The sequence below is a fragment of the Xenopus laevis genome, chromosome 9_10S (genome assembly GCF_017654675.1).
Source record: "Xenopus laevis strain J_2021 chromosome 9_10S, Xenopus_laevis_v10.1, whole genome shotgun sequence".
Lineage (NCBI taxonomy): Eukaryota > Metazoa > Chordata > Amphibia > Anura > Pipidae > Xenopus > Xenopus laevis.
Genome location: NC_054388.1, coordinates 109,888,218 through 109,911,566, shown reverse-complemented (window position 1 = coordinate 109,911,566; position 23,349 = coordinate 109,888,218). Strand labels below are relative to the sequence as shown.

The 23,349-nt window shown below is 39.3% G+C and overlaps 1 protein-coding gene across 1 annotated transcript; it reads right to left on the bottom strand.

Moving 5' to 3' along the window:
* Window positions 1-5,520: 5,520 nt before the first annotated feature.
* Window positions 5,521-23,132, bottom strand: LOC108702444. Its single transcript, XM_041578807.1, has 8 exons — window positions 22,956-23,132; window positions 17,939-18,231; window positions 16,830-17,108; window positions 16,196-16,228; window positions 13,335-13,418; window positions 9,036-9,058; window positions 7,597-7,656; window positions 5,521-6,003 (listed from the first exon to the last, which is right to left on the bottom strand). The coding sequence occupies exons 2-8, from the start codon at window positions 18,213-18,215 to the stop codon at window positions 5,926-5,928; spliced, it is 834 nt and encodes a 277-aa protein (XP_041434741.1). The 5' UTR covers window positions 18,216-18,231; window positions 22,956-23,132; the 3' UTR covers window positions 5,521-5,925.
* Between the last annotated feature and the right edge of the window lie 217 nt (window positions 23,133-23,349).

Here is a 23,349-nt window from a genome sequence, read left to right as displayed (position 1 = left end):
TCGGCAGCTAAAAGCTACCGAAGTCAATGTTAGCCTATGGGGAAGGTCCCCATAGGCTTGCCTGAGATTTTTTGATCGAAGGATATTCCTTCGATCGTTGTATTAAAATCCTTCGAATCGTTCGATTCGAAGGATTTAATCGTTCGATCGAACGAATAATCCTTCGATCGTTCGATCGCAGGATTTGCGCTAAATCGTTCGACTTCGATATTCGAAGTCGAACGATTTTAGTTCCTAGTCGAATATCGAGGGTTAATTAACCCTCGATATTCGACCCTTCATACATCTGCCCCCTAGTGTCATGGAAAACCTTATCTCACCCAAACTTTTTTGAAGCATGGGAAAACAAGTTGGGGATAAACCTAACCCCTATGATGAGACTAATAATAATGACTAAAGTCCACAAAACACTCAGAGCCTCTAGGGTAAGGAAAAAGCGATATAATATCACAAACAGGTGGTATTACACACCCAAAAATATACACAAAATATTTCCGGCAACGTCGAAATCTTGTTGGCGGTGTAAATCAGAGGTGGGAACATACAGTCATATTTGGTTTAACTGCCCTGCTATCATACCCGTTTGGAAAAAAGTTTGTAAGAGAATAAATCAGATAACAGGCTCTGTGATAAACCATACTGACATCAATCTGATTCTATTTCAGTACGATACTAGGCACAACGTCTGGTTATCAGATAAATTAACTTTACATCTTCTACACTCTGCTATGATACCCAAAAAATGGAAACAGACAAGCCCCCCATTAGTAATCGAGTGGTGCAACCTAGTGGAAGACACTAGGAAATTGGAGGAAGTTGCAAGTATTTTACATAATAATATTGCCTAGTGCAAGCTGTTATGGAAACCCTGGATAGACAGTTGGAAAAATACAAGTTGATTACCTGACCATGCGACCTACCTACATTAAACTAGTTAACTCTCTTGGCATCGAATTTTTGCCTTTATAATGTATAAACTGTTACTCTGAATATGTAGTATTGACTCATTATTCACCTGTTGAAATGTATTGGATATATATTATGCTTATGCTTCTCCCTCCCCTTTTACATTCTGTATCCTACCTCTTTTCTCCTTTTCTGGAAAATCAATAAAGAAAGATTTGACAAATTTACTATTAGATCCTTGATAAATCTGCCCCTTAATTTCAGATTATTTTCAAGAATCTTTCTTTCTTTCTTTCTTTCTTTCTTTCTTTCTTTCTTTCTTTCTTTCTTTCTTTCTTTCTTTCTTTCTTTCTTTCTTTCTTTCTTTCTTTCTAGGAATTGTTCAGTGTAAAAATAAAAACTAGGTAAATAAATAGGCTGTGCCTTTATACATTACATTTTTGGCTAACTAACTATATAAGAAACATGTTTTATTTTGTACAGGTTATCTATTTACCCAGTTTTTATTTTTACACTGAACTGTTCCTTTAAATCTACTAGAAAATCATGTAAACATTAAATAAACCCAATAGGCTGATTTTCCTTCCAATAAGGATGAATTATATCTTAGTTGGGATCAAGTACAAGGTACAGTTTTATTATTACGAAGAAAAGGGGAATCATTTTTTACAAATTTGGATAAAATTAAGTCTATGGGAGATGGCCTTTCTGTAATTCAGAGCTTTCTGGATAATGGGTATTTAGAATAAATGTCATGGCTGTATTTTGTTTCTTCCCACAACATATTTCTTAAAGATGATGTAAACAATATTACCCACTGTTCTAAAAATCATAGGTTGATCAATTGTTGCTGGACTACAAATTCCAGTATTTTTTAAGAGAAACTCCCTTTTCTGACATGAGCTCATTCAGTAGTGCTTATGTAGAAAAAATATATAAATAATGAACAGTAAAATGTAAAGTAAAGCTAAGGGAGTTATCTATCAAAATCCAAAATTTTCTCATGTTTTAAATAAAAATGCAGACCAAACTGGAATTCATGATTTACCCTTATTTATCATTAAAAAAAACCTGTAAAACTAAAATGTAAAATCGGATCCGGAAAAACCATGACTTTTTCGGCTTGTTTCACGAAATTCGTAACTTTTGTGAATTTTTCTGATTGGATGCCCGAAAAGTTGGAATTTTTCGAGAAAACGGCGGAAAAGCCCAAAATGTTTGGATTATTGTACAACACCCAACGAAGACCATAATATCTTTAAATTGTAAATAGGACCTCTGCTATTGACTTCTGCAGGACCTCGACAGGTTGAAGATTTTTTTTTACTACTAAAAATAATTGATTTTATTTATTATAAAATTTCGGACTTTAATAAATAGCCCTCTAAATGTCATTTTTATTTACACCAACAAACCCAATTCCACAGATTAAAAGGACTTCATGATAGTCTGTCTCTGTACTCCATTGAACCAGGTCATCATACGCCTCAGACTCACCCTGCTCCATTGTGAAGGGATGAACTCTGGGATTTTATGTCTCTCTGGTGGGTGGGGTAAAGCAGAGGGACTTCAAGTCCCAGAATTCCACTTCACATTGGAACAAGGTGAGGGAGAATTTGCATTACACTGCAAGACTAAGGGGTGGGGGAACTGGTCATGTAAAAAAAAAAAAAAGCTTTTCTATATCTGAAGTAAATAGTTTCAGGTCAAGTAGGGATGCATTGAATCCACTATTTGGGATTCAGACGAATCCCTGATTCCTTCATGAAAGATTTGCCCAAATCTGGAACTGAATCCTAATTTGCATATGCAAATTAGAGGTGGGAAAGGAAAAAGTGGAAAAAGTATGTTTTACTTCCTTGTTTTGAGATGAAAAGTCCAAAGTCCAAAAACGTTCAATTTTTTTTTTATAAATAACATCCTATTCGAGTTGTGAGTAAATTGGAATTTATTAGTTAAAAAAATTCACATAACTTCGAAACTCAACCTTTGATAAATCTGCCCCAAAATCTTCGAATACAAAAGTACAGCACATTAAAGCTGTTGAGGTCAAGTAGAAGTTAATGAATGATCCCCTTCTTTTCTAACAAAGACCAGCCCTTTTGTTCGTGGTTTTAGTGGTTATTTGAGATCAAAACTTTCAATATTGTACAAATTTTTCATTTCATTTACACAAAAAAATTCAGTGTTTACTAATTTTTCAGCAACTATTTTCGTTCGTAATTCTGATCTTTTAATAAATTACAAAGCATTTGTGATTGAAGTGAAAATTAGTTTAATTGTGATTTCAAAAACCTCTAATACCATTAAAATTCGACATTTAATAAATGGAACGCCACATAAACTCAACTGAGGTTTTTTCAAAATTGAATTTTTTTTCCTAGATCACGAACACATTTACAAAAAAAACTCAAATTGGAAAAAATCATGTTAGGTCACAGTAAACAGGAACTCATTTGCAACAAAAATCTCATAGTGTCATTCATTTTTACAAATTCAACTCCAAAACAAAATAATTTGAATGTTGAAAATAGATCCCCTATTGATTTTTATAGAAGTTTGTCCATTTTTTATTTGCCAATTTTTTTTTTTTTTACATTTTTGAGACATCTCTAAAATATGAGTTTAGGAAAATCTAATTTGACAAAAAAAATTTGAGATTCCATCTTTTATTTTTTTTTAATTGTCCGGAAGAAACATTGATCTTGAATGTTTAGAAATGTGTCCTTTTCCAATTGTTTTTATTGGCAGTTTGAATAAACAAAAGGAACAAAAAGCAGCAAAGCAATAGCTCAGCATAACATTTGTCAATTTCATAATAAGAAAAGAATTATTACACAACAATTCACTGTTAACAAAACATCAAATAATGACAATAACAAAATTCATCAAGGGAAATAAAATTATATAAAATAAGATAAAATTTTCCTCTCTACCAACCAAAAAAAATGTACCCAATTAACATCTTTAGTTAGTGGCAGATTTATCAAGGGTCGAAGTGAATTTGAGGGAATTTTCGAAGTAAAAAAATTTGAAATTTGAAGTAATTTTTTGGATACTTCTACCATCGAATAGGATACTATGACTTCGACTTTGACTTCGAATTCAATTCGAAGTAAAATAGTTCGAATATTTGACCATTTGATAATCGAAGTACTGTCTCTTTAAAAAAACTTCGACTTCAATACTTACCCAAATTAAACCTGCCGAAGTGCTATATTAGCCTATGGGGACCTTCTACAGCATTTTTTAAGTTTTCTGAAGTTGAAGTAAAATCGTACGATCGTGTAATAAAATCGTTAGAATCGTTCGATTTTAAGGATTTAATAGTTCGATCGAACGATTTTACTTCGACCGCAGAATACCCAAATTCAATGAAAAAAGTTTGAATTCGATATTCGAATTCAAAGTATTTCAATTAGATGGTTGAATTTCGAAGTATTTTTTACTTCGAAATTCGACCCTTGATAAATCTGCCCCTTAATCTTGGAATTGCAATGAGCATATAGAGAGGAGTCTTCATCAGAATTATACATACATTTTTCTATATAAACCCTATCTTCAGATTCCAGAAGATAGCCCATAGTGTAAGAAAATTTTCTCTAAAACCCAAATTACCAGACCTAAAATCTATTGCTTCATCTATGCAGAGAGACTTAAGATAGGATAAAATTACCTGAATCCAATATAAAAAAAAAATGGATTTACGGTAGCAGCAATAGCCAGATGTACAAAATTCTTATAATTATTCCAAAATTTTGTCTTTGGAATACGAACAGCAGAAGACATTGCCCGAAAATCAAGCAGTGCAAATTCAGGAGACAATTTAAGGTTCAATATTCAATTTTTCATTTAGGAAATTTTCAAGCTCATTCCATAGCTCAGACATGAAAGGACTTCCCCACACATAATAAAATAGAGAAACACTCTTTGACTTGCACTAAGAAAGTGAAACACCCCCTGAATTCTTAGGGGCAAATTCACTAAGGCGCGAAGCGCCGAATGCTAGCATTAATTCGCTAGCGTTTGGCATTTTCGCTACTGTGCAAATTCACTAACGAACGCTGGCGTAGTTTCGCTAGTGTTACTTCGCAACCTTACGCCAGGCGAATCTTCGCTAGCGACGAAACTACGCAAATTCACTAACTTGCGCAGTGTACTGAACGCTACCTTTTACGCTAGACTTCCTTCTCCACCTCAGACCTGGCGAAGCGCAATAGAGTAGATAGGGATTGCTTAAAAAAAAGTCAAAATTTTTTCTAAGTCCCAAAAAACGCTGGCGTGTTTTCTACATGATGGCTGATAGGCTGAAAAAGATCGAAAAAATTTTGGGGCTCCCCTTCCTCCCCCCTACATTTCCTAACTCATGGCAACTTACCTAGACAGTGGGCACAAGTGTAGGGCAAAATAAAAAAAACTATTTGCAGATTTGAAGGTTTTCTAGGCATTTATAGTGCAGATCCGTGTTCCTCCATTGAAATTTGAATTTCACGCCGTATGCAAATTAGCCTTCACTAGCGTAACTTCACTTTATATAGCGAAACAACGCTAGCGCAACTCCGCAACCTTATGCTACCCCTGAGCGCAACTTCGGATTTTAGTGAATTTGCGAAGCGCTGGCGAAATTACGCCTGGTGAAGTGCGGCGAAGTTGCGCAACTTCGCATCTTAGTGAATTTGCCCCTTAAATTAAGATAACATAGCTTAAATGGATCAATCTAAAATGCTATAGGAATTTGTCCTAATATAGTTATAAAGGTTGGGGCCCCATGTTTAATTATAGTAAAATATCAGCAAGCCATATCTCCATGGGCATCAGGAACCCACTGAGCCCTTTATACTCATGGTCCTCACAGCAGTCACTGCATTTGTTTTCCCCTTTTATTTACACCCAAATACCGTAGCCTGATACTTCAATCCTACTTATCATAAAGAAAGTGTTGAGCTGGTTCTTGTAGCAGTAAAGTGAGGATGAAAGGAAGGTCGGTTCCTGGAGGTCCAATATCTTGTGTATTGTGGTTTAGACACTGGTGGCAAGGACTGCGATGAGTGCAATGATCAGAATGACAATGAGCACACTTACAATTGGTAACACTACCTGGAATGGGAAATAAAATATATATTAGCAACAATTTTTCAGTTCTTTTTCTCATGCCATTAACCCACACATTGTCTTCTGTTGCCTTATTCCTCTCATCCATAATGAAGTCTACTGATGTCTGTATTCTGTACAGTAGTGATGAGCAAATTTGTCCTGTTTTTTGCCAAAAAATTCTTGAAACTGAGGAAAAACTCACGTAACGGTGAAAAATTTGCAAAACGCTTTAAAGTTAATTGGTTGTCAATTTTTTTTTTTTCCGTGCGACAATTTTTAGATGCGTGCAACAATTTTTTTCACTCCAAATTAATTAAAGTCTATGGCGGGTTTTCTTAAGGCGACTTTTTTGTCCAAATGCATTAAAGTCAATAGATGTTTTTTCTTAAGGCGACTTTTTGCCCAAATGCATTAAAGTCAATGGACGTTTCCCCCTTAAGGCGACTTTTTTGTCCAAATGCATTAAAGTCACTGAGTATTTTTTCTCAAGGCAAATTTTTTGGTCCAAATGCATTATAATCAATGGGCGTGTTTTCTTAAATGAATGGAGGTCGAAGTTTTTTTGGGTCTGAAGTGGGCCGAATTTGGCCTATTTCGAATTGTAAAATTGTACTTTGATTCAAAGTTTTTTTAACTTCAACCTTCAATCTCCAAAACTCCCCCAATTGCCTCCATACAGGTTGTAGGAGGTCCCCCATTGGCTAAAACAGCACTTCGGCAGCTTTTAGGTGGCAAATGGATGAAGTCAAAGTTTTAAAGAGGCAGCACTTCAAAAAAAATTGACATTCGAATTTCGACGTTTTTTTCAACTTCGAATCGAAGTTGGACTATTCGATGGTCGGAGTACCCAAAAATTACTTAGAAAATCAAAGTTTTTAACTTCGACCTTTGATAAACCTGCCCCTAAATGTAACAGTTTACAGGGTCGGCGACCCTCCATCCCAGATCGGCTTTAGAAGGTGAAAAAAGACACTTGACACTTCAATATTCGAAAAACGGTCACACATAGAAAATAGAAAGTCATTGGAAAAAGTCGTTATTTCTGGTGAATTATCTGAAACCAACTAGTTGTATGAAGATGAACCACCCCTTTAACGCGACTTTTTTGTCTAAATGCATTATAAGCAATGGGTGTTTTTTCTTAAGGCAACTTTTTTGTCCAGATGAATTATAGTCAATGCGTTTTTTTTGTTTTTTTTTGTCCCAGGAAATTTTTTGCTGCAGCAAAAAAATTGCAGATGCCAAAATACAGAAATTCCCCACTAATCCCTGGCTGGGGAAAAATTCACCCATCACTACTGTACAGATGATACACAGAGATTACAAAGCAAAAAATAGTTAATCTTGTTATGTCTTTATATTCTGAACAGGATTGATTCAAATCTAAGAATACTCTCATGGATCACTATCACTGCATTATGTGCGGGGGATTACGCTACTCAACTAACTGCCACCTTCTAATAACTAAATTGGGTTATAATACACTATTTGCTGAATTGTGGTCCCCACATAATGACTCTATGTTGGCTTATATTGCTCAGTGTAGAGACTTGAATGTGTATTTTCTTTAGGACTGAAACATTTTCATTCTCATACCTTAGTATTCCATGTTCCCTTTGGTGATTCTACTGATTTACTTGGGTCCATAAGAGATTTCTAGAGAGAAATAAAATATATAATATATTACGCACACGCTCTATTTCTGTACAGCTCATATCCTATACTACATCATTATTTATAATATACTTGAGAAAGGTCCTAATGAGGACGTTGGATTTTTGCACAATGTGGTGGAAATAAAAAGTTTGTCGTTTTTTTTATATGTGAATTGTAACTGACGTTCTTGATGACGGCTCCAAATTAGGGGCCGAAACGTTGAATAAATCCACCTTTTTTCACTTTGCAACAAGTCTTGTGAGTGTGGTTGATTTTTCAAAGTTTAATATATATATATATAATATTATTTATTCATGTTGCTCTTGTGCAACAGACTGTGTATATATATATATATATAAACTGTACATATTCAAGGTACATTCATCTTTTTGGGATAATCTCTACTGACTTTCTTCCTAAATCCTAGTGCAATGAAATATAATTTTTGTTGAAATGATAAAATCAAAGTCACTGAGGAGTAATCACAGGCTGAGTTATACAGGGAACTCTGAGTATCACTCATGTATTATAAGGGATAATGTACCCCCTACTGTAAATGATAAGGATATTAGAAGTCACTGAGGGGTTGTTCTGTGACCATATAAAGGCACAAGGCTGCAGGCTGAGTTATACAGGGAACTCTGAGTATCACTCATGTATTATAAGGGATAATGTACCCCCTACTGTAAATGATAAGGATATTAGAAGTCACTGAGGGGTTGTTCTGTGACAATATAAAGACACAAGGCTGCAGGCTGAGTTATACAGGGAACTCTGAGTATCACTCATGTATTATAAGGGATAATGTACCCCCTACTGTAAATGATAAGGATATTAGAAGTCACTGAGGGGTTATGTGACCATATAAAGACACAAGTCTACAGGCTGAGTTATACAGGGAACTCTAAGTATCATTCATGTATTATAAGGGATAATGTACCCCCTACTGTAAATGATAAGGATATTAGAAGTCACTGAGGGGTTATATCATATAAAGCACATGGGCACAGTTCATCAAATTTGAAGGTGACTTCTAATACCATATACAGCATAGGCATAATTTTTTCAGTCTGAGGGAATCATGTTACACAAATGACATCACTATGTGCCAATAACAACAGATGACATCACTATGCACCATGTATAAAATTGTTAATTACAGTAATATCATGACTCAATTATAAGCATATGTATTACAGGTACAGTACTACTGCTTTTTTTGAGTCTACATGAGGTTTCCAGTATCACAGACCCTAGGAATCACATTATTGTGAGATTTGTAGTCCAACAACAGCTGAGTAATGTTTGTTTGAGCAGTGCAGCAGAGTTTACTACCCCTATAAAAACACTCTGAATTTACAAAGTATCAGCTGCCTTACCTTTTCTGTGTTTTCTATCACATCTGTTAAAAGAATAGACAGCAGATATCACTATAAGTTTGTTTTATTAACATTGTATGTATGTATATTTGTATTTGTATAGCGCTGCTTGAGGGCAAAGCTCTTTACAGCAAAACAATAAATTAGTAATAACAAACAAGGGGTCACAGCAATAATAAGTAAACAGTAAGGGGCAGATTTATCAAGGGACGAATTTCGAAGGATTTTAGCGCAAATGCTTTGATTGAACAATCTGTTATCTACTGTGTATCCTGTGCTTGAATGGCTGCCCCCATGGCTACACAGCAGCTTGTTTGTATAAACTATAGTAGTACTTATCTGTTATCTACTGTGTATCCTGTGCATGAATGGCTGCCCCCATGGCTACACAGCAGCTTGTTTGTATAAACTATAGTAGTACTTATCTGTTATCTACTGTGTATCCTGTGCTTGAATGGCTGCCCCCATGGCTACACAGCAGCTTGTTTATATAAACTATAGTAGTACTTATCTGTTATCTACTGTGTATCCTGTGCTTGAATGGCTGCCCCCATGGCTACACAGCAGCTTGTTTATATAAACTATAGTAGTACGTATCTGTTATCTACTGTGTATCCTGTGCTTGAATGGCTGCCGCCATGGCTACACAGCAGCTTGTTTATATAAACTATAGTAGTACGTATCTGTTATCTACTGTGTATCCTGTGCTTGAATGGCTGCCCCCATGGCTACACAGCAGCTTGTTTATATAAACTATAGTAGTACTTATATGTTATCTACTGTGTAGCCTGTGCTTGAATGGCTGCCCCTATGGCTACACAGCAGCTTGTTTATATAAACTATAGTAGTACTTATCTGTTATCTACTGTGTATCCTGTGCTTGAATGGCTGCCCCCATGGCTACACAGCAGCTTGTTTGTATAAACTATAGTAGTACTTATCTGTTATCTACTGTGTAGCCTGTGCTTGAATGGCTGCCCCCATGGCTACACAGCAGCTTGTTTATATAAACTATAGTAGTACTTATCTGTTATCTACTGTGTATCCTGTGCTTGAATGGCTGCCCCCATGGCTACACAGCAGCTTGTTTGTATAAACTATAGTAGTACTTATCTGTTATCTACTGTGTATCCTGTGCATGAATGGCTGCCCCCATGGCTACACAGCAGCTTGTTTGTATAAACTATAGTAGTACTTATCTGTTATCTACTGTGTATCCTGTGCTTGAATGGCTGCCCCCATGGCTACACAGCAGCTTGTTTATATAAACTATAGTAGTACTTATCTGTTATCTACTGTGTATCCTGTGCTTGAATGGCTGCCCCCATGGCTACACAGCAGCTTGTTTATATAAACTATAGTAGTACGTATCTGTTATCTACTGTGTATCCTGTGCTTGAATGGCTGCCGCCATGGCTACACAGCAGCTTGTTTATATAAACTATAGTAGTACGTATCTGTTATCTACTGTGTATCCTGTGCTTGAATGGCTGCCCCCATGGCTACACAGCAGCTTGTTTATATAAACTATAGTAGTACTTATATGTTATCTACTGTGTAGCCTGTGCTTGAATGGCTGCCCCTATGGCTACACAGCAGCTTGTTTATATAAACTATAGTAGTACTTATCTGTTATCTACTGTGTATCCTGTGCTTGAATGGCTGCCCCCATGGCTACACAGCAGCTTGTTTGTATAAACTATAGTAGTACTTATCTGTTATCTACTGTGTAGCCTGTGCTTGAATGGCTGCCCCCATGGCTACACAGCAGCTTGTTTATATAAACTATAGTAGTACTTATCTGTTATCTACTGTGTATCCTGTGCTTGAATGGCTGCCCCCATGGCTACACAGCAGCTTGTTTATATAAACTATAGTAGTACTTATCTGTTATCTACTGTGTATCCTGTGCTTGAATGGCTGCCCCCATGGCTACACATCAGCTTGTTTATATAAACTATAGTAGTACTTATCTGTTATCTACTGTGTATCCTGTGCTTGAATGGCTGCCCCCATGGCTACACAGCAGCTTGTTTATATAAACTATAGTAGTACTTATCTGTTATCTACTGTGTATCCTGTGCTTGAATGGCTGCCCCCATGGCTACACAGCAGCTTGTTTATATAAACTATAGTAGTACTTATCTGTTATCTACTGTGTACCCTGTGCTTGAATGGCTGCCCCCATGGCTACACAGCAGCTTGTTTATATAAACTATAGTAGTACTTATCTGTTATCTACTGTGTATCCTGAGCTTGAATGGCTGCCCCCATGGCTACACAGCAGCTTGTTTATATAAACTATAGTAGTACTTATCTGTTATCTACTGTGTATCCTGAGCTTGAATGGCTGCCTCCATGGCTACACAGCAGCGTGTTTATATAAACTATAGTAGTACTTATCTGTTATCTACTGTGTATCCTGTGATTGAATGGCTGCCCCCATGGCTACACAGCAGCTTGTTTACATAAACTATAGCAGTACTTATCTGTTATCTACTGTGTATCCTGTGATTGAATGGCTGCCCCCATGGCTACACAGCAGCTTGTTTATATAAACTATAGTAGTACTTATCTGTTATCTACTGTGTATCCTGTGCTTGAATGGCTGTCCCCATGGCTACACAGCAGCTTGTTTACATAAACTATAGCAGTACTTATCTGTTATCTACTGTGTATCCTGTGCTTGAATGGCTGCCCCCATGGCTACACAGCAGCGTGTTTATATAAACTATAGTAGTACTTATCTGTTATCTACTGTGTATCCTGTGATTGAATGGCTGCCCCCATGGCTACACAGCAGCTTGTTTAAACTATAGTAAAGTTTCTGAAGCAAATACACCAGTTGTATCAGTGCAGGGCAACATTATAATATATTACATTATATTTTCATTTGTTTAAGACACTTTCATTTTTTGTTATTACTGTTTCTTTAACTGTACTAGATATTGGTCTAATATATAGGTTATATATATATATATATATATATATATATAGAGAGAGAGAGAGAGAGAGAGAGAGAGAGAGAGAGAGAGAGAGAGAGAGAGAGAGAATAAAGTACCCCCTCTTGTAAAATATGAGGATATTATAAGTTACTGAGGAGTTTCATGACCATATAAATACACGAGGCCGAAGGCCGAGTGTTTTTGTACAGGTCATGGAACTCCGAGGTAACTTTAATATCCTCATATTTTACAACTGGGGGTACTTTATTTATTATAATACACAAGTTTCAGTGAGTCATGTGACTGAAATGACATCAGAACTCACCGTTTATAACTGATGACATCAGAACTCACCGTTTATAAGGATATAATTTACAAGATATTCATGGCTTTTGTGTATTATATAGTGAATAAAGTACCCCCTCTTGTAAAATATAAGGATATTATAAGTTACCGAGGAGTTTCATGACCCTATAAAAACACGAGGCCGAAGGCCGAGTGTTTTTATTCAGGTCATGGAACTCCGAGGTAACTTATAATATCCTCATATTTTACAACTGGGGGTACTTTATTTATTATAATACACAAATTTTAGTGAGTCATGTGACAGAAATTACATCACTACTCACCGTTTATAACTGATGACATCAGAACTCACCGTTTATAAGGATATAATTTACAAGATATTCGTGGCTTTTGTGTATTATATAGTGAATACAGTACCCCCTCTTGAAAAATATAAGGATATAAGTTACAGAGGAGTTTCATGACCACATAAAAACACGAGGCTTCGTTTTTTTTTATACAGGTCATGGAACTCCGAGGTAACTTCTAATATCCTCATATTTTGCAACTGGGGGTACTTTATTTATTATAATACACAAGTTTCAGTGAGTCATGTGAAAGAAATGACATCAGAACTCACCGTTTATAACGGATGACATCAGAACTCACCGTTTATAAGGATACAATTTACAGGATATTCATGGCTTTTGTGTATTATATATATATATTTTCACTACTTTAAACTTTTTGTTCTTTTGTTTAAGCCCCTGTATGCTTCTGGGAATGACGCTTCTAGTTTAAAGCAACAGCACTTCCAGTTCAATGGTGGTCAGTGGGTAGTAGTCAGGTTGTGAGTAAGGGAGTTGAAGGTTGAGTTGGGTCGTGTGAGTAAAAAAATGGTCTGGGTCTCAAGACTTGGAATTGCACACGATTGTAGCTTAGGGCAAAATGAATACAGTAAAGTACAATAGAGGGGAAACACATTATATCAGTTATACAGGGCTGTCGGGTACATCATTTTAACTTAGTTTTCAACATTGTGAAATAGTAAGTTAAGGAGATTTCTTACCTGGGGATCTTCGTAAGACGGAGTCGTGTCCATCTCGTCTGACATTGGAAGAACCCTGGGAGGAAGGTACGGGGGAGTAGGATTCTAGTTGTATAAAAATAAAACATGAATGTGCAGCGCCACCTAGTGTTAGGTATAATTTTAAAAACTTTCTTCAGCTCAGTTGTTTTCGGATATAACAAAATACCTGGTTCATGTTTTACTTTTGACCCTTTTTCCCAAAATAAAAGTTTAATGTTCCCATCTCTGGTGGTTCAGTCTGGCAGCTCAGTGTTACAATTCTGTTACAATTTAATGCATTTACTTGTTATATATCTCAGCAGCGTCTGTGGAATATTAGAGACTATTGTATCAATTCTAACAGCTGCCTGTAATGAAACCCAGAGATTCTGCTCAGCAGGGACACAGATAAGAAATGGAGCAATTTAGAAGAGGGGTCGGTGACCTCCCTCCTAGAGCTGCTTCAGAAGGACATGAGAAAATAAAAAATGAAAACTTTAACATCACTATATTACAAAAATTGTTACAAATAGAAACCATTCTGGTGAACTATTTAAAAACAACAGAACTAAAAAAATGTGTTGGAATGTGAACAACCCTTTTAAAGGAGAATTCAACCCTTAACTAAAAAAACCCTACGTAGACCCACCTCCCTCCTCCCCCCCAGCCTAGTTGCCCCCCCTACTATACCTGCTTTCTCACAGTCACACTCCCTTCCCAGAGACTATTATCCACTGTTACTATAGACACCATCTTTCCCTACTATACCTGCTATCCCACAGTCACACTCCCTTCCCAGAGACTATTATCCACTGTTACTATAGACACCATCTTTCCCTACTATACCTGCTATCCCACAGTCACACTCCCTTCCCAGAGACTATTATCCACTGTTACTATAGACACATCTCTCCCTACTATAGCTGCTATCCCACAGTCACACTCCCTTCCCAGAGACTATTATCCACTGTTACTATAGGCACCATCTCTCCCTACTATACCTGCTATCCCACAGTCACACTCCCTTCCCAGAGACTATTATCCACTGTTACTATAGGCACCATCTCTCCCTACTATACCTGCTATCCCACAGTCACACTCCCTTCCCAGAGACTATTATCCACTGTTACTATAGGCACCATCTCTCCCTACTATACCTGCTATCCCACAGACACACTTCCTTCCCAGAGACTATTATCCACTGTTACTATAGGCACCATCTCTCCCTACTATACCTGCTATCCCACAGTCACACTCCCTTCCCAGAGACTATTATCCACTGTTACTATAGACACCATCTTTCCCTACTATACCTGCTATCCCACAGTCACACTCCCTTCCCAGAGACTATTATCCACTGTTACTATAGACACATCTCTCCCTACTATAGCTGCTATCCCACAGTCACACTCCCTTCCCAGAGACTATTATCCACTGTTACTATAGGCACCATCTCTCCCTACTATACCTGCTATCCCACAGTCACACTCCCTTCCCAGAGACTATTATCCACTGTTACTATAGGCACCATCTCTCCCTACTATACCTGCTATCCCACAGTCACACTCCCTTCCCAGAGACTATTATCCACTGTTACTATAGGCACCATCTCTCCCTACTATACCTGCTATCCCACAGACACACTTCCTTCCCAGAGACTATTATCCACTGTTACTATAGGCACCATCTCTCCCTACTATACCTGCTATCCCACAGTCACACTCCCTTCCCAGAGACTATTATCCACTGTTACTATAGACACCATCTCTCCCTACTATACCTGCTATCCCACAGTCACACTCCCTTCCCAGAGACTATTATCCCACTGTTACTATAGACACCATCTCTCCCTACTATACCTGCTATCCCACAGTCACACTCCCTTCCCAGAGACTATTATCCACTGTTACTATAGGCACCATCTCTCCCTACTATACCTGCTATCCCACAGTCACACTCCCTTCCCAGAGACTATTATCCACTGTTACTATAGGCACCATCTCTCCCTACTATACCTGCTATCCCACAGTCACACTCCCTTCCCAGAGACTATTATCCACTGTTACTATAGGCACCATCTCTCCCTACTATACCTGCTATCCCACAGACACACTTCCTTCCCAGAGACTATTATCCACTGTTACTATAGGCACCATCTCTCCCTACTATACCTGCTATCCCACAGTCACACTCCCTTCCCAGAGACTATTATCCACTGTTACTATAGGCACCATCTCTCCCTACTATACCTGCTATCCCACAGTCACACTCCCTTCCCAGAGACTATTATCCACTGTTACTATAGGCACCATCTCTCCCTACTATACCTGCTATCCCACAGTCACACTCCCTTCCCAGAGACTATTATCCACTGTTACTATAGACACCATCTCTCCCTACTATACCTGCTATCCCACAGTCACACTCCCTTCCCAGAGACTATTATCCACTGTTACTATAGGCACCATCTCTCCCTACTATACCTGCTATCCCACAGTCACACTCCCTTCCCAGAGACTATTATCCACTGTTACTACAGGCACCATCTCCCCCTACTATACCTGCTATCCCACAGTCACACTCCCTTCCCAGAGACTATTATCCCACTGTTACTATAGACACCATCTCTCCCTACTATACCTACTATCCCACAGTCACACTCCCTTCCCAGAGACTATTATCCCACTGTTACTATAGGCACCATCTCTCCCTACTATACCTGCTATCCCACAGTCACACTCCCTTCCCAGAGACTATTATCCCACTGTTACTATAGACACCATCTCTCCCTACTATACCTGCCATTCCATAACCACAGTTCCTCACTTCAACATTTTTGTCTTTCACTCTAAAATTGTTACCTGGTATTGGTTTATCAGGGTATTGGACACCACCTGAAAATTAGAAATAATAGAGAATTAATAAAGTTACAGGGCAATTATCAATTAAGGAGCATGCACTTGTATCACCACATGCTGAATAGCATATTGTGATGCTTATGTGAAAACACCTCCCCTTACGTATCTACTATATCCCGCTTATTTAACTGTTCTGCTGGGACATCACTGTGTATGTCAATTTTGGCTATCATTATCTGAAATACAAGAACTTTGGGCATGAACATTAAGTTGCACGATTTTGCTCTAGCCGAATAAGTATTAAAAAATTAGACACTTTTTGTCTAAATTTACTTGTGATTCCTCCTTTCCATCTTCCAAACCCATTTACCTCTTTCTTTCCTACACATCGATCTTCTCTAATATACTGAACTTTTCTAGAGCACTGGAGCATTAATCCTACTTCCTTTAACTCTAGACCATGTCAAGCCTTTCTATGGCCATGAAACTTGTATGAAATGATTCCCTGTTGCCTCTCATCTAATGACATCTTGATGGAAAACGTCTAAAACCAAGTGGTGCTACCAACTAGAACACCAGATTGTATTCAACTGGTGCAAGTTAATCTCAAACATCCTGGAAATATAATAATTCCTACGTATTTCATGTGAGGAGGAGTCATCCAAGATCTTCTTCATCTGGTTACGTTTGGCTGTGATGGAGTTGTGCTCCTCTTGAAATAATTCCGATGTTGCAATCTCGCTCCACTTTGGCTCAGGACCTCCTTTTGTAATACAGGATTTTTTCTCCTCCTCACTGATAAGAAAGAGTTTACAAGCATGAAGTTCAATGCTCGGCTGAGCTCTTATGATCTCTCTCATTTTAGCGTCACTGCTGTCCGTCAGGTCGTCTATCACCACAATGACATTCTTTTTCCCTACAAACAGAGAACAATAGGTGAATTACCGATCAACAAATGGAGCACAAAATATTGTCTTGTGGTGTTCAATATGAGACATTTGCTATTAAAATATTTGCGTAAAAGCATTGGTTTAAGGCAATGTATTTATTCATCACTAGGCATACAGGTTTGATTGAAACATAACAAGCAATGTTTATACAAGGTATTGGCACAAAGTAGAGAACTGGACATTTCTATTGGTCTAACATTTGTAGATGGAGCAAACACTTTAATATTTTGTTCAGGTGGCTCACCATGCCCAACATCATCATGTGACTACTTTTTAACTGATCATTATCAAACCTCTTTTTTGAGGTTGCTGAGCTGAGTTGCATTGTCATGTCAGAACACAGTTTGCTCCATCTCTATGTACTGAGCTGTTCTCCAGCAGCCATGGGGATGCTGGTTTGAATCATTCATAATTTTACACAAGAACCAGGCCTGGCCAAGGGATACGCATCAAGACAACTGTCCCGATTGCACCAAACTTTCATGTAAGGGTGCAAACAATCGAGTATAATAAAGGGAGGAAGCTTCTTGCTCCAAAATAATTCTTATCTAGCGAGCAAACCATTACACATTCCACCAGCCTAAAAGCATCTATTGATATTGCTGGTGATCTACAAGAAATAAATCTGTGTTGTTCTACAGATCTCATGCCTCCCAACATGTCTAGCTTTCAGCTTTGCTGAAAACTCTGCACCCCAATACCAGGAGTATTTTATTTGTCATCTTTCTAACTGGGGGCAGCACATTAAAAGCACATTTAGCAGCAGATCAGAGTTTATGTTGTGGATTCTTCTCACCAAGTGTTTCACATAAATGTTTCAGCTCTTCATCATATAAAGAATCAGTCACATCTGTAATGTTCAGCCTTCCTCTCTTCAGGGTGTGGTACAGGATAGCGAAGGAGCACTGGGACACATTCTGCTCAAACTCCATGAAGCTGTTGCTGATGTACTTGGGGAGGACATTCTTCACTACACTGTGGAACAATGTAAGGTGGAGCAGACTCATCAGCCAGTTGTAATTATCTCGGTCATCTCTTGAGAAGATCCCAACAGTGTGGCTGGTTTTTGCCATTTTCCCGAACTTTCCTCTGCACGTGAAGAAGCAACAACAAGAGGTTACTGTAAGGGATAATGTAGGGGCGCTGAGGAGGCAGCAGGAGGAAAGCGAGTCTTTTAGGCAAAAGCTGGCTGAACCCATGGGGACAGAGACAGAAAAAGGGCAGGAACAGGGTAACGAGGGCCATGAGAGACTGGAACAGGTGCAGAGCGGAACAGGACGGAGAGGGCGAAGATCAGGACTGGAATAGACAGGATGAAGAGGGTGAAGGTTGGGACAGGAACAGACTGGATGGGACAGGATGGTGCGGGTATAGATCAGATCAAACTGGGGATAGAGTGCAGAAGAAGACTGGAGCAGACGGAGACTGGAGCAGAAGGAGAGGATGGGAGCAGAAGGACTGGATAGCGAGAGGACTGGATAGCAAGAGTACTGGAGCAGATAGCAGGAAAGATAGATGGAGAGGGAAGATATAGACTGGGTACAAGTCAGAACAAAACAGGCAGCAGGAACCAGAAGGGCAAAGTCAAGGCAGAATAAGGTTAAGGCAAGGTCAGATTTGAAGTGAGGAGCAAAGCAAGATTCAGAATAGCAAGGAAAACTGGGCAGAGCAAGGTCAAGGCGAGATTAAAGCAAGGAAAGATCAAGGTTTAAAGCAGGACAGGAGCAAAACTGGAAGGGGAAGGGAAGGCAAATCAAGATAAGACAAAGTTCAGAGCCAGGCAGGACAAGACAGGGACGAGTTCAGACAAGACAAGGCAAGGAAAGGAGGCTACAGCAGGAACCCTTAGCTACGGACAATGCCACACTGCTAGTTTGGTAAGCCAATGCTCAGGCAAGGAGTGTTTTGAAGGCTGGCCTTAAATAGGGCAGAGTCAGCCCTGATTGGCTGACTGCTAACCAATCAGGCTGCTGTTGGGCTGGGGCTGCAAATGCCTGGTAATATAGAGTGAGCAACCCTGCAGGCTGCTCACCTGGTCCAGTAGTTAAGCCATCAAACCAGAAACCCAAAGGTCCCTGGCTCAAATGCCAGCAGAGCCTGACAGTTACTACAGGTAAAAATCAATGATGGCATTGTTTTATATCTCCCTGTAAACTCCATAAGCACGTTTATGGTTTACTTGCTGAACTGAGAGGTAAAATGAGGTGATCCTCAAATCAAGTATTTTCCCCAATGACCAGCAGCCTACTTAGCTCATACATGAGAATGCTGCCTGCCCTAGGTTCACCAGCTCTATCTTTGTTTAAAAGATCAACCCTGAAGGCCACAACCACATTTTTCTAGCACAAAACCCTTTAAAGAGCAATATACTTGCACGTCCTTTTGCTTACAGTATAAAGCATGCTAGAAATGTAGTCACTCAACATAAGTAGAAGAGTTCTTCAGAAACATCCTTCAACACTATAGAAGCACATTTATCAAGGGTCAAATTTTGAATTCATGGGTTTTTTTAAAACTCACATGAACTCGAAATCGACCAATCAAAATTTATTATAAAAATTTAATTTTTCACAATAGGATCGATCTGAAAACTCAAATCGAATTTGAATCTAATTTGATTCGAATTTTAAAGGGGAACTCCACAAAAACATAACACGCTTTTTCAAAAGTAAACATAATTTCAAGTAACTTTGCAATATACATCATTTAAAACATATGCAGACTTTTCATGATTTTTAATGGTTTCTGACAGTCCCCTAAGCCTAGCCCCCTGGTTTCCTGCTGATCTGTCTGACTACTTTGCTGAGCTGTCTGACTACTATTACTTTGTATCAGCAGCCATCTGTCCTCAGCCTGCATCCTCCAAACCCCACAATTCCCTGCACATGTGATTTCAATAAGGAAAGGACCATCCCAGTGCAATGCATTGTGGGTTATGTAGTTCCTGCATGCTGTCTGTAAGCTGTGGAGTAGTTGTTACAATTTGTAACATCAGTGTTTAATCCCTCCTTCCCTGACAGGATTTCAAATGATGCAGAAAGAGAAGAACTGTTAAACAGCTGGATTTCAGCACAGAAAATGGCATTTATTCATAGTTTTTGAAGAAACAGGTAACTGTGATGGGTATATTAGGGGTTTCTGTGGGCATCTTTATCAAATTTTAGTTTGGAAGCCAGAGTTCCCCTTTAAAAACTCAGAGAAAAAAAGTTGAATGTCAGGAAGGCGGCAAACAACTCCAAATTGATCCCTGGATATCTCCCATTGATTTAAACAGCAATTTGGCAGGCTTAGGTGGCGAATAGTCAAATTTAAGTTCTTAAAGGGCCAGAGTATGATAAATCTTGAAAATCTAAATTTCCAAATTTTTTGAAAAACGAGTTGAATTTGACAGTTTTGACAATAAAAAAAATAGAATTTCTTCTAAATAGCCAATAACAGCCCTTATTTGGCACCCCATGAACATTCTACATGCTTGTGTTGCTCCCCAACTCTTTTTACATATAAATGTTGCTTGTGGGTAAAAAACATTGGGGATCCCTGATCTATCAGGACTTTGCTCACTGCCAGACTTTGAGCCACTAGAAAGATGAACGTGTGGATAGTACTGGTGTCTGGCATCACTGGGGTCCTGAATTTGACTCCTACCTTTCCTACTGCCGCCCCAGTAGAGATTGCAACGTAAGGTCCCTATCACACGACGCAGAACATCGACTGCCATTTAACCTACTGGACCTGTATAAAGTGTGGGAGGAATCCAGGACAAACTCATGCAGGGACAGGAAGTTATAATTGACCTAATTGATTACATATCTGTAAATGATTAATCTAGGCGTCTTCTCTTCTTTACTATATAAATACAGGGCAGCCATAGAGCTCTTTTACTACTACTGGGTATAAACAAAATCCACACTAAGGAAACTGGCAAATAGAGATTTGAAAGAGAGCCCGATGCCCCAAAGGTGATGGGGGTTACCCACAATTAAAAAGGGGGTTCAGGCAGACACCGGGAATGTCTTTGGCTTAGTTAGGATGTTCGTGTAGTGCAAATACTCTCTGGCTCTTGTTGGGCTAAACAATTATATATAATATTTAAAGGTGTAGGAGTAATCTAGATAATGAATCATCCTATATAATAAAGTTGAAGTGTCTCTGCGTCCAGTCCCTGTGTCCGGGGGATTGCGCTACTGCGCATGTGCCCCACGGACCGTCTCTGGCGAATCTTTGACTACATATGTTCTAGCGCCCGTTAATTTAACGGGCTTAATGTCTAGTTATAATCATAATCCTTTATTTATACAGTAGTGATATGGCAGGCCCAAAGCCCAATTCAACTGCGGGTCAAGAGGTTCAAGCCACTTGAACACAAGATTTCCGGTTCGTACGTGCGTTTCTTCCTTCCTCTCTAGCCGAATCCTTACACTTGCAGCTTCCTCCTCTAGCCGCCTCTATTTATCAGCTGACCCAGGCCAGTCCTATCGCCCGCATGCTCGCGGGGAAAACAAGTCAGAGTATTGGGGAGCTGTGCGAATTCAAAGAATTCAGAGAAATGTGTTTTCCCAGTCGAATCACTCTATGTACAAACACCCAGAAAGACAAATGCCAGCAAAGGATTCTGGGAGTCGCAGTTCAGGCGGAGATGAGATTTCAGCAGCTGGTTTCTAGGGTCCAATTTAATTTAACAACAAGGCAGTGGTGAAAGAGAGACAGAAATAGGAATAGAGGAGGGATACATAATAAAAAGGAACAATAACATTAGCCTCAGAGTCACAGAGCAATCTTTTTTTTCTTTTTTTTTTTGTGGCTGGTGGGGTCAGTAACCCCAGGGGTGATTCTGGGGCTAGGGTCGTACTGAGGGGCTCGAAGCTCTCCGGGGCTGCTGTCTCCGGGCCCCCTGCCCCACAGCAGGGCACCGTAACTATGCACGCCAACTGGGTTTTTGCCACGATTGCACATACATGCATACTGTTTTTTTGCCACGACTTGAACATCATTTTTGCAGGGATCGTGTCTTTTGCGGCGGCGCTCACATAAGCAGGGGCCCACCGGGCTTTTTCCAGCCCAATCAGACCCTGGATGTTGCCCCCCCCCTGCTCCATGCTTAAAACGTTAGCGTTGGAGCAGGTCAAAGGGAGTCTGCTTCACTAGTGAAATGATCGCTATAGTGCTTTTTGTATAAGTGGAGCCACATTTCTGGTTTAAAAACTGGAAATTCAGGTCTTACAGTTACAGGAGGTTCTAACCTTGCCTTATGGCAGGAATGGACCTGAGTGACCCCCATTTGAAAGCTGGAAACAGGGTCAGACTGGCCCCAGATCTGTTCCCCGCATCGTTGACTATATGCACAGTTAATGCAAGCGGTGTGTGTCTTTCACGAATGACGCGTCTTTCGCTTATGTGCGCGGCAGGGATGGGAATTTGGGGGTCTGGAGGGGGCCCCCGGTGACTGTCATGAGAGCCCTTTACTCTGCAGCCCCGGTGGTCCCCCTATGCACCAGTCCAACCCTGGCTGCAAAGAGTAGTTCAGTTTATTCCATAATAAAAGTATCACCCCTTTTAGTTATTTCTGCAGTGCCAAGTAGAAAGACCCTGCAATACTGACATTATACATTACATGACTGAGCTCAGCTCACACCCTCGTCTCTCCCATGAGAGTCTCCCATTGACCCCCGGGCTTGTGTAGGACAATGGCACCCACCCATGAGAGTAGGGTTGCCTTCTTATATATTTATCTTTTTTCCCTATTAATAACATTGGGATCAGCCATCATTTTTACCAGCCAGCCCAGGTGGCAACCCTACATGAGAGTCACTTACCTGCTGTACCCCGTGTGTCAGCGCAGAGACGCTCCCACCCACACCTTGCAGGCAGCTCAATCCCCAAAGGAGGAAATAAAGCAAAAATATGTTGTTTTTCCCTTCTCTACTGCGAATCCCAAGGAGTGACTGTGAAACCACTGAGCACTGGGACTTTCACTTTCTTTTCCACTGATATCTGATCCTTTTCTCTGCTCGATAAAACAAACAGCAGCCTCTCCCCAGACAACCACTCCCTCCCGGAGCTGCACATTACTGTTACAGCACCAGAGATAGATCATGTTCACCATAACAGGATTATACTAGCCATTACCTGCTTTTCTGTAGGTAATATATATATATATATATATATATATATATATATATATATATATATATCCACAGGCAAAAAAAA